Consider the following 13,089-nt stretch of genomic DNA (forward strand, 5'->3'; position numbering starts at 1 on the left):
AAGCAAGCACCCTGACACATCCAGCATAGCCTGCAATCACAGGTTCTTTGATCTGCTTTTCTAAAAGGAAAAGTAACTTTTGAGGGGTCAACAATCACTTTAATCAAGCACATATATCATTCACTTAATTCAGGGGCAAGAAGTCAGCACCCTGAACTTCAGAGAAAATATGAACAGAGAAACAAAGATCAACCAACAGACAGGGCTTCCAACTGTCTAACCATGACATACATGCATAGTTACTAGAGAGAGAGGTACTAACATTTGGGTTTTCAAAGAGGGGTAGGAGGGAACCTTAGCTGCTATCCAGAGTATTGTCTGGTCATACAAACACTTCCAAAGAGTAAGACCCAAAGTAAAACCTCACCTCACAGTGTTTATGCACCTTTCAGAATCAGAAGGCATCATAGCCCTTGAGAACCAGTGCCTCATTAGAAAATTAACAAAAGATACTTGAGATCTATTAATGGGCTGGGAAGATCTAATTAACTTTACAGGACTGGAAAAATTGGAGGTCACAGTGAGGACGAAGGACAGGGTTCAGAAAAGTTGTAAGGCAGAGAAAGACTTGGAATGAAAACAGATTATAATTAGATAAAGGAACTGTAAACTTCATGAACATGGATATGTAATATTTATGAATGATAAGATATGTGTGTGGGTGAGTTGAGGTGGAGGGAAATTAATAAATTGAGAAACTGTAAAATTAGAATGTTTAAGGGAGTATCAATATGTACGTTGAAGTCCTAGTATGAGAACAAGAAATGAGAAGAAAAGACTATGAACCATTGAAGTCATTGAGGAAGGAAGAAGAGTATCTTAGAAGTTTACAAAAAAAGGTTACCAAAATTTTGATGAAGTGATAAATATGGATTGAATATAATAAAGGAAGAGAGATTACTGAATGGTGATGATAGAGAACAAGAACAGTAAGTTGAGGGGAAGAGAGGTGGTATGAGTTAAAGTGCCACCAGTGCTGGAAGCTGTATCATCATGATGGAGCGCAAGAAGATGGAAGGGGTGATGATGGAAAAACTTTAAGATGAAATCCAGCTTCTAACCTATGGATCAGGCATTCCTGGTGAGGTAGCTTTATAATGGGAGGTTGGGATGCTGAGTTAGGGAAGATGGAAATAAGGGAGTGCTCAGTGTAAATATATAATGAGGTTTGAACAATGGCAACCCGGGGCTATAATTCTCTTGAGTCTTTTCATTGGGGTGTTTCTTTTTCCACTTAGCAGTCTGGTTCTAGGAAATATAATAAAATAAAATAATGAATTATTTTTAATTAATTAATTTATTTTAAATAAAATATCATTGATTTTTTTCACATCATCACAGTTTATCCCAGTTTATCCCTCCCCTCATATCATCACAGTTTATCCCTCCCCCTTCTTCTTCCAGAGAATCATCTCATATAACAAAAAGTATTTTTAAAGACAAAAATAGAAAAAGAGGGGAAATCAGCAGAACAAATTAATACATTGTAAAGGCTGAAAACGAGCAATATGTGTATCCATCAATTTTCCACCTCCATGAAGGGGTAGGTTGAAGGCAGCTTTTCATATCTCTTTGGGTTCTGTCTGATCTTCATAATTTTATTACAATTACTTTTCGTTTTTGTTGTGTCATTCTTTCCATTTACATTGTTGTATTACTGTGTATATTATTTTCTTGGCTCTGTTTACTTCACTTTGTATCAGTTCATGCAGATCATATAGGTGTTTCTTTGCATTCATCCCAAACATTTCTTATAGCACAGAAATATTCCATTATATTCGTGTTCCACAATTTGTTGAGTCATTCCCAACTGATTGGTATCTACTTTGTTTCCAATTCTTTGCTATCATAAAAAATGCTACTACAAATATTATGAAGCACTTGGGGACTTTTTTTTAAATCAATGACTTTCTTGAAATATAAGCCCAGTAATGGAGTCCCTGGTAAAAAGTGTATAGACATTTTAAACACTTTAGTGTTTAATTCCAAATTGTTTTCCAAAATGGTTATGCCATTTCAGAGTTCCATCAACAATATCTAAGTGTATCTATTTTTCCATAATATCTCCAATATTGACTATTGCCATTTTTTATAACTTTTTCCAAAATGCAAGGTGTGAGGTAAAGTCTCAGACTGTTTTAATTTCATTTTTCTTATTACTAGTGATTTTGAGAATTTTTTTTCATGTAGTTGTGAATACTTTGCAGTTCTTTTGAGAACTGTTCATATCCTTTGGCCATTTATTGATTGGGAAATAGCTACAAATTACACACACACACACACACACACACACACATCTTGGATACAAAATGATATCAGAGAAATTTGATACAAGGATTTTTTTCCCACAATCAAACCCTTCCTTTTTTATCCTAGATCTATGAATATTGCCTGTACAGAAGCTTCTCAGTTTCAAGCAAAGTTTTATCCATGTTATCTTTGACAATCACCTCTCTTATTTAGTTAAGTATATATCTCCTGCTTACACTTATGAAAAGAATATGATCTGTTTCTCTTCTAATTTTTAATAGTATGATTTTTTAATATTAAGGTCACTTAGAATGTATTGTAGAATTTGGTGAAAGATGTGGGTCTAAGTCTCATTTCTGCCAGACTACTTCCCAGTCTTCTGAGTAGTTTTTATCAAATAGGGAATTTAAACAATGTATGTTTTCTACTTTATTAAACACTGCATTACAGAATTCTAGTGTTTCTGGATCTCTCTTGCCAACCTATTCCATCGATCTCTCTATTCTTTAACCAACATCAGTTAACTGTTGCTTTATAATACAGTTTAAGGTCTGAAAGTGCCTAAGACCAAAAGAGGGAACCCTTTATACTTCTTTTCATCATTTACTTTGCTATTATAGATACCACATTTTTCCAAATTAATTTTGTTATTATTTTATCAGGTTATGAAAAATATCCCCTTAGTAATTTGACTGGTATAACATTAAAACATAAATTATTTTGGTTAATATTATAATTTTTATTATATTTGCATGGCCTAGCAATAAGCAATGAATACTCCTCCAGTTATTTAAGTGGTTCTTTATTTATTTAATGAGTATTTGTAATTGAATCTGTATGAGTCTTTTGTGTGCTTTAAGATGTTAATCACTAGATATTATATACATATTTTAGTTATTTGGAATGATATTTCCCTATTATTGCTCCTTGTGTTTTGTAATTACAATATAAAAGTATTGTTGATTTTTGAGGATTTATCTTGTAGCCTGCAACATTGTTGAAGCTATTGTCTCAATTAGTATCTCTATTGATTCCCTTTGTTGCTTCCCAGTAAACTTTGATATCATCAGTAGATAAGAAGTTTTATCTCTTCTGTATCAATCTTTATTCCTTTAATTCCTTTTCCTTGTCTTATTGCTATTGCCAGCATTTCCAGTCCTATATAAATTAGTTAAGTGAGCATCCTTACTTCACTTCCATATTTATGGAAAGATGTCCTAGTGTATCTCTATTGCATATGATGTTTGCTTTTGGTTTTAGATAAATGTTTTTGTGATTTTTTTTTAAAAAAACCCATCTATGCCAATACTTTTTAGGGTTGTTTTTTGTTTTTGTTTTAGCATAAAAGAGTGTTGTACTTTGTCAAAGCCTTTTTCTGCATCTATTGAAATGTTCATGTGGTATAAATCCCATCTGATCACAATGAATGATGTTCTGGATAAATCATTGTAGCCTATTTGACAGTATTTTGTTTAAAATTTTTGCTATTGTTGATTAATGAGTTTTCTCTGTGTTTTATTTTTCCCTGGCTTAGGTATTAGGACTATGTTTGTTTTGTCAAAAGATTCTGATAGAATGCTTTCTTTCTCAATTTAAGAATAATTTGTGAAGTATGGTGTAACTGTTTATTAAAAGTCTGGTAGAATTTGTATGGTTTTCTTCCTGGAGACAATCAGTGAATTCTTTCAATTATAATTTCATTTTCTGTGTTCAGAAGTTCTGGGACATTTTTTTCTATTATTTCCTTCATTGGTGTTGATGAGGGCTGGAAGGGGGGGTGTGAGACTCCCACAAAGACCAGGGTACCAGGGGCAGGTCTGGAGAAGAAATCACAGACTCAAGCATTATTGAGGTCAAGGTAAAGATTTATTATGCTTTTCAGCAGGCAAGAGTTCTTAGGGAACCAGTCACCTTAAAGGGGTACAGGGAAAGCTTATACAGGATATTCTACAGTATCACTTATACCAAATATGTTAACTAGGTGTTTTGGAGTGGGATTAGGGAGTGGTTAAGGAGTGGTCAGTTCTTACAGGAACATGCACTTTTGGTATCTACTGCATAGGTATTTTACCCAGAATTCACTGGGAAATAGCCCAAGGCTACCTGGAAGTATGGTTTTAGGCCTGAAACATCACTAAGTCTACTAGTGGTCAGGACTGGTTTAGAAATACCAGGTTGCTCTCATCTATGTCTTATTAGACAGGATAAATGTAAGGGATCATAGGTATGTCTAAGTCTAGGATACATTTGATTGGTCAGTGAGTGGTAAATTTCATTATGACCTAGTGCACATTAAGCCAGTATATAGCTGGTTAAGCCTAATGAGTTCTATAGGTACAGCTGGCTACTATAGCAAGAAGGGAGATAAAGGTTGTTGCTAGGGCAGGCTGTATCCTTGGGCTGGGGAGAAACTGCCTAGGATAGTATTTTGAAGCTAGGGAGAAATGTGATTTTTAAAGAGAAATGTGATTTTAGAATTGGGGCCCAAGCACATGCACTCAAGCACCCCATCAGTGTTAAGGTTTTTTTGTTTTGTTTTGTTCTTCTGGGAGACCTATGATCCTTCAGTTGCCTCTACACATTGTTTTTTTGAGATCTGTTTGTTTTGTTTGCATAGTAAGCTTATTTTTTTATAATGTTCATGTATTTTGCTTCTCTTATTCTGGGTTTTCCTTTATTACTGAACACTTACATTCCCAATCTATTGTTGTATTTTTTATTTCTCTGGTGAGGCTTGACATTTCAGATTCCAAGCTTTCTATTCTGTTCATCATTTTTGCTGTGGAGGACAAAAACTCTGCTCTCCTAATCTCATTTTTCTTTTAACTACTCTGGAATGTCATGATATGTTCTCCTTGAATTCCACAGGGTCCTCTGTCTCATTGTGTTGGATCATTTTCCTTCATTTTATAGGATTTATTCAAAGATGGTCAAACTCATTTACTGAATCTGGTGGCCATATTTCCTTCTGTTGTTGCTGCTTTTCCTATGGATTTATTTGTTTACATTCAAGATCTTTGTGTTTTCTTCTCCTTGAGATTTTCAGTAATGTCAGTCTCTCTGTCCTTTAATTTTCCTTGTCACTCATTTTCTGACTCCTTCTCTGATTGTGGTTTCCTTGGGAACTGGAACTCAAAGAGTCTCAACCTTCTCCCACACTGGGCAATTTATAGTTCACCAGCCTAAGTCTCTGACACAAATGACTTTTGGGTGGTCAGAACTGACCCCAGTTTGTTGCTGTTTTTTTCCCTCAGGCTTGTAATGCTGCTCAGTCCCTCATACTCACTATGTCCTGCTCCACTCTTTTCTGTTCCTCAGTTCTCAAAGAGCAGGTCATGCTTTGTAGCAATGTTTTTCATGACACTGGCATTTCAAAGCACTGCAGTCCTGTTGCTTCCAGGCTGAGATCCCCTGAAGGCTTTTGTTCCTGAAAGTCTAGATGTCAAGGTCCAAGTAAATTTCCATAGCCTGAAGCTAGGGTCTCTACAACATTGGAAAGAGGTGGAAAGGAATGGGGTATTTTGATGGATGCTTTTGTTAGCCTGTATTGTGTCCTTGGATCTGATAGTACAACCTCACTGCTGGTAATATGGGAGATGGAAGGGGGTAACTGAATGAGCTCAGGATCTGGGAGCATCAATTCATGAATTTATAGGAAGGGGTGTCTGCTTTTAGATTCTGATTGTGCTGGACCAGAAAGACAACTGCAGTCGCTTTATCTTTGGCTCATAATTTCTGTTTTGGAGAGGTTGTAGGGATCATAGAAAATATCTAGTCTTCCATCTCATTGCTCCTAGTTTTCTTTTATGAGTTTTGGAAATATAATTAATAGGCCCTTTTTTGGTCATAGTTTTCAGGCAGTCCTGACTGAAATGATTCTTAAATTATCTCTCCTTGATATGTTTTCTGATCACTGCCACACTTCCCCCTGCCCAGTATGAGGTCTATAAGTTGCTGACCTGGGTTTGGATCTGAGCAACTAACCTATGAACTTCCCCCATTTGGAGTTTTAGTAGACTTCTAACCATTATCAGCCAGCTACAAAGCTGTAGTGGTCCAGTGTTTAAACTCTTGACTTTATTATTCCACTCTTATATTATATATTATATTATTATGATATTATGTGTATATATATATATAAAATATTATATTATTCTAGACTTTATACTGGGCTGGAGGCTAGAACTAAAACCCTGCTCCACTTCTGGGATCAAAACTTGATCCTTGATCAGTACACAACCTAAAAGCCCACAATTGCTCCTATTCTGAATTGGACCTTAAACACACATCCCTTCCTCAATCTATGTTGGATCTATACCTGGAACTAAGTAGTAAGTGACAGTGCTTCCAGTTGGTACCTGTTCTTTTACCCCCCAAAAGTTTAGGTCCTTCTATACCAAATCAGGGATATATTTTTTACCCTGGTGTCTAGGCTCTCCTTGCTCCAAAATGTTTCCTTTGTTGCACTCCTGGTCTGTCTGTTGCCCTGCGCTGATTTGGGCTACAAAATGAATCACTCTGATTTTTTTCTTGCATTTCCCCATCAGGATTAAGCCTGGTACATTTGCTATATGTCTTTGGGGGGCCTAGAAAGAAAAGGAATCAATTTGCTTTTTCCACCATCTTAGCTCTACCTTAAGAAAGTCAAGTTGCAGAACCAACAAAAGATCTGGAATACCTGGTTTTGGTTTCAGTTTCAGGATAGAGGTGTGAGTTGAAGTGTCACAGCTGGGAGAGGGGCTGCAGGGAGCAAGAGCATTTTCAGTGACTCCATGGCTGGGGGCCCTAGCCATGACTCAGATGTTGGAGATTGGGCTCCCAGACAGAGCTTAGACAAAAACGGTATAGGCTAAGAAATAGAGTAGTGGATCAGTGAAATAGGTTAGGTACACAAGATACAGTAGTCAATGGCTTCAGTAACATATTGTTTGCTAAACCCAAAGACTCCAGCTTCTGGGATAAGAACTCACAATTTGACAGAAACTGCTAAGAAATTTGGAAAATTGTATGGCAGAAACTAGGCATAGAGCAACATCTCACACCTTATACCAAGATAAGGTCAAAATGGGTACATGATTTAGACATAAAGGGTCCTGCCCCATTGCTACCACACTCACCCAGAAGAGTGCTCACTTCACCTTACCCTCTGTCAATCTGGGACCTCCTCTGATCAACACCAGTTCCTGGTATACAGGAATTACAAAGGGTCCTTCAATCTTCCCTGCTCAGGGTGGACTTCAGAAAAACTTACATGAACTGATGAAGTGAGAAGAACCAGGATGACGTTGTACACAGTAACAGCAACATTGTGAGATGACCAACTTTGATAGACTTAACTCTTCTCTGGAGATAGAAGAGTGTGGGATGGAGGTAGGGAGTTGTTTTTAATCATTTGGGGGGGGAACATTATCTATGCCACCTTGGGATAGTTTGTTAACATATCCAAATTGTCTCAAAGTTGTTGATAAAACTTTAAAGTTAATATGTCCACATCATCTCAAAATTATCAGTTCCTTCTGGTGTTTCATTGGCCTAGGACTTGTGATACAGTTTATATATCATAGGATCAAAAACCTTGACAATCATGCCTAGATGCTAATAGGACATGAATTTTGGTTAATATATGATACAATTTGTAAATGATGCTCTTTGATATGATTTCTATATTACTTTCAGGTTCCCCTTTGTAATCTTATTTCTTGCTACTATCCCTTTACACTGGCTATATTATAAACTCATTATACTGACTAGAAGGGAGGGGAGTGGTCAGGGAGACCAGAACAAAGTACAATTCTAACACATAGGCCTATATCCCAAAGAGATCAAAGAAATAGAAAAAGGACTTTTACGTACAAATTTATAGGAGCTCGTTTTATAGCCACAAAGAACTAGAAATTAAGGAGATGCCCATCAATTGAAGAATGTCTGAACAAATTATGTTATACAACTGTTATAGAATATTATTACACTAGAAGAAATGACAAATAGAATGGTTTCAGAAAAACCTGGAAAAATATTTATGAACTAATATAAAGCAAAGTGAGCAGAAGTAGGAGAACAATTCACATAACAGCACTACAAAAAAAACTTTGAAAGTCTAAATAACTTTGATCATTGCAATTGTCAACCATGATTCTAAAAGATTATAATAAAGAATGCTTTTTACCCACTTCCTGGCAGAGGGGTGATGGGTTCAAAATGAAAAATACATGTTGCATGGGAAATATTAGAATTTGTTTTGCTTGACTGTGCATATATATTATAAGAACTTTTTTTAATGAAGGGCAGTTGGAGAAAGAAAATAAATGTTTTTAATAGAAAAAATAAAATAAAAATTCAAAAACTCACATTTACATAATATCTTAAGGGATACAAAGCACTTTCCTCACAACAAACCCAGAAGATAGGTAGCTCAAATAAAATCATTACCATTTTACAGATAAAGAAATTGAGGCTAAGAGAGGTGATTTATCCCCTTAAGAAAGGGATCTGTTCTGTGAAACTTGGACTAAGTCAAAAGATCAAGGACCTAGAAGTGGCCAGGAGGTCACAGGTTACCCACCCCTGCAAAAGTAACTAGCTTTAATGAGTACAGTAAGAGCTATTACTAGTTTAGTAAGAAATAATAATAACAATTACTTTAGCAAAGTAGATTTTTAAAGGTATGTTTTAGCTTTATTAATATGGCATAATCAAAAGATTATTGGCACTATCTGAGTACTTGGGAAAGTCACTTCACCTCTCTGAGCCTCAGTTTCCTCAAAGGTCAAATGGAGAAAATGCTTGTACTACTTACTTTTAGGGCTATTGTGAGGACAGTACTATGCATATGTGAGCTTATATTGTTATTATCTTACATTTATAAAATGTTTTTATAGTTCACAAAATGTTTTCAGATTCATCTGGTAGAATGTAAGTTTTTTTTTTCCATTTCAGGCTTTGAGACTAATTTTCTCTATTTTTTGCATTTAATGGTGTTTTACTTTTTCCAGTTATATGTAAAGAAAGTTTTCAACATTCACTTTTATAAGATTTTGAGTACCAAATTTTTTTCTCCCTCTCTCCTTCTTCTCTCCCCTCCCTAAGACAGCAAGCAATCAGTTATAGGTTATACATGTACAATCATATTAAACAAATTTCCACATTAGTCATATTTGAAAGAACAATCAGAACAGAAGGGAAAAAACATGAGAAAGAAAAAAAAGAGAGAAAATAGTATTCTTTGATCTGCATTCAGACTCCATATTTCTTTCTCTGGATGTGGATAGCATTTTCTATCAGGAGTCTTTTGGAAGTGTCTTAGATCACTGTATTGCTGAGAAGAGCTAAGTATCAAAGTTGGTCATCCCACAACTGTTATTGTGTACAATACTCTCTTGGTCCTGTTCACTTCAGTCAGCATCAGTTCATGTAAGTCTTTCCAGGTTTTTCTGAAATCAGTCTGTTCATCATTTCTTACAGCACAATAGTATTCCATTACATTCACATACCACAACTTGTTCAGTTATTCCCCAACTGATGGGCATTCCCTCAATTTCCAATTTTTTGTCACCCAAAAAGAGTTGTTATAAATATTTTTGTACATGTGGGTCCTTTGTACATGTGTTTTGGGGATACAGACTTAGTAGTGGTATTGCTGAATCAAAGGGTAATTTAGAGCATTTTTTCATATGACTATAGATGGCTTTAATTTCTTCATTTGAAAACTGCCTGTTCATATCCTCATTTATCAACTGGGGAATCACTTGTATTCTTATACATTTGACTTAGTTCTGTATATATTTTAGAAATGAGGCCTTTATCAAAAATACTGGCTATAAAATTGTTTTCCAGCTTTCTACTTTCCTTCTAATCTTGGTTGCATTTGACTTTGTGTAAAACCTTTCCAATTTGATGCAATCAAAAGTATCCATTTTGCATTTCATAATATTCTCTATCTCTTGTTTGGTCATAAATTCTTCTGTTCTCCACAGATCTAACAGGTAAACTATTCCTAATTTGCTTATGGTATTAGCTTTTATGTCTAAATCATGTACCCATTTTGACCTTATCTTGGTATAGGGTGTGAGATGTTGCTCTATGCCTAGTTTCTGCCATACAATTTTCCAGATTTTCCAGCAGTTTTTGTCAAATAGTGGGTTCCTATCTCAGAAGCTGGAGCCTTTGGGTTTATCAAACAGAAGATTACTATAGTCATATACTACTGTGTCTTGTTTACCTAGTCTATTCCACTGATCCGCTACTCTATATCTTAGCCTGTACCATATAGCCTTGATGATTGCTGCTTTATAATATAATTTTAGATTTGATACACCTACTCTACCTTCCTTTGCATTGTTTTTTTATTAGTTCCCTTGATATTTTTAATCTTTTGTTCTTCCAGTTGAATTTTGTTATTATTTTTTCTAGCTCTATAAAATAATTTGTTGGTAGTTTGATTAGTATGGCACTGAATAAATAAATTTAGGTAGAATTGTCATTTTTATTGTATTAGCTCAGTCTACCTATGAGCAATGGCTATTTTTTCAATTGTTGAGATCTGACTTTATTTGTATGCAAAGTATATTGTAATTGTATTCATTTACTTCCTGAGAGAATGGAAGTTTCTTGAGGGCAAAACTGTTTCATTTTTGTCTTTGTATACCCAGCCCTTGACACAGTAGGCACTTGATAAAAATGCCTGCTGATTGCCTGATTATCTTACCTGATACTCATTACAACCCCTGGGAATTAGTTAATACAGAGCAACTGTGCTCAGATTGCTGGAAATCTGTTTTCATATCCTGTTTCTGACATTATGTGAATCTGGGAAACTCAAGATCTCTCTAATCTTCTGTTTTCCTTCTCCATCCAATACTATATGAAATTTGCATTGCCTCCCCCATAGTTCTGCTGGGGGAATCAAAGAGAATGGATATGAGATACTTTGTAACAGCAGAGAGTTAGGCAAAAGGAAACTATTCCTCCAAGGATGGATAAGAGTGGTAATAGTGCCAGTTTTCTATTCTCTGACTATTCAAGATCAAATGTCAGGTGGAAGCAACCAAAAGAATACTAAGTGTTCCCGCAAAGCCCTCCTTTTTTCACAAGCCTGGAGTCCCAAGATATCCTTCTGACCCTGCTCCCCACCCCCTGTACTTTTTTCCTTGTCTCTTTTACCTCCACTTGTCCTCTGCTGCCTCACAATGAGAACTCGGATCACACCGGCAGCAAGGAACAGTAACGAGTTATCACACAATTGCAGAAGTAGCAGAGTGTAGTGGACTTTCGTTCGGTAGGAACTATGTCCAAACCATCGCAGAGTGTCCAGCATTGCGTCTTTCACTTTTTCATCCACTTTATTTATGATGGAGCATGTTACTTTATGATCAGTTTTCCGGTTGATAATAGCCCGGCACCTGAAATAGGTGAAATCCTTCCCCTGAGAGGTGCTGAGAACTTTCTCGAAATAGTCCAGTAATTCCAAATTTTTCAGTCGCTTCAGAATCTTTACAAGAAACTTCTGCTGGGACCTTTCGCTAATCCTACAAAACCACTCCCTAGTGGAGAAAATTTTCCAAGCCAAAACACAAGTTTCACATTTTTGGCACACCGGGAGGTGCTCAAGCTTTTCCTCACATCGTAGATCTGGGGCACGGTCAAGCCTAAATTCCAGTTTTTCCATGATGTGCATCGGATATTTTCATTTTATTCTTTCTGGTTCAGCGATACCACATGGCAGACTCTGTGGAAGAGGAGCCTTTGACAAATCTCCCAACAGATTTTTTTTTTCCCATTATAAGCCTATCTCAGAGAAATGGTCAGATTAGTCCAGGTGGGAGCCATATCTCCGTGTACGGGCTCTGAAATCTCTCCTTATTGTATTGAACTCCTAGGAGACATGGCTTTACCGTAAACCTCCTAGTAGTACTGAACTGCTTTTGCTGCTGTATTTTCTGTTATAGGCAGGAAAGATTGAACTTAACCTTGGCGTTTGACACAAGGCAAATAAGATTCGTCTATTCTCAAATGAGGTCAAACACATATACGTTCCCCTGCTTGAAGGTTTTGTATTTAGAAGTCAGTAGTTATTCTGCAAAAAGAGAGCTTTCTATCAATCTTATGTCATTCCCAGAACATGGCTAAAGAGGAAGCATGGTACAATGGATTTGTATCTTAGGACCTTGTCTTGGAAAATTCAGAATTAATGTTATTTAAAATCATTTAAATCCTGTCAATCTCAGTTTATACTTTGTCATATGTAATCTCAACTTCTCAAGAGAAATCTATTGTTCAGGGATCAACTCCCTCCTTTTTATTATTAAAAAGAAGGGATTCTACTAAATGACCTTTAAAAATCCTTATGAGATTAACTAGATAAATTAGAACTGGCCTGAAAGATTGAGTCCTCCCACTGGGGAACTCTGCTTCACCCCAGAGTTGGTCCTCTATCCTTACCATGTCAAAACTCTAACATGCAGAAGTGATTCCATTCCAGTCTGTCATCCCAAGCAAATCACCCCTTCTAGTGTCCCAACTATCTCACTAATCTTCAGTCTCCCCTTATCTACCAGCTGCTTCTCTGCTTCTTACAAACACAATTAAGTCTCCCCCATTCCTAAAACTTCATTTGATCCATTTATTCCCATTAGCTATAGTCTCACATCTCTGCCATCTTTTGTAGCTAAACTCCTGGAGAAGGCTATTATAATGAGTGCCTCCAATTCTCTCTCTTCTTAACTCTCTATAGTCTACTTTTGGCCACATCATTCAACCAAAACTACTCTCTCCAAAGTTATTAATGATGACTTGATCACTAAGTCTAATGATCTTTTCTCAATCCTTTGACACTGTCAGTCA

At 36.1% G+C, this 13,089-nt stretch overlaps 1 protein-coding gene across 4 annotated transcripts in view; it reads right to left on the minus strand.

The window, feature by feature from the left end:
- The window catches only part of FBXW10B (F-box and WD repeat domain containing 10B), a 99,167-nt gene extending 87,052 nt beyond the window's left edge, over positions 1-12,115 (minus strand). For all 4 annotated transcript variants that reach the window (XM_072640924.1, XM_072640923.1, XM_072640922.1 and 1 more), the window contains exon 1: positions 11,410-12,115. In XM_072640924.1, the coding sequence (XP_072497025.1) occupies positions 11,410-11,923 (514 nt within the window). In that variant the 5' untranslated portion in view covers positions 11,924-12,115. The remainder of the gene's footprint in view (positions 1-11,409) is intronic.
- Positions 12,116-13,089: the final 974 nt, after the last annotated feature.

Source organism: Notamacropus eugenii, chromosome 2, assembly GCF_028372415.1.
Source record: "Notamacropus eugenii isolate mMacEug1 chromosome 2, mMacEug1.pri_v2, whole genome shotgun sequence".
NCBI lineage: Eukaryota > Metazoa > Chordata > Mammalia > Diprotodontia > Macropodidae > Notamacropus > Notamacropus eugenii.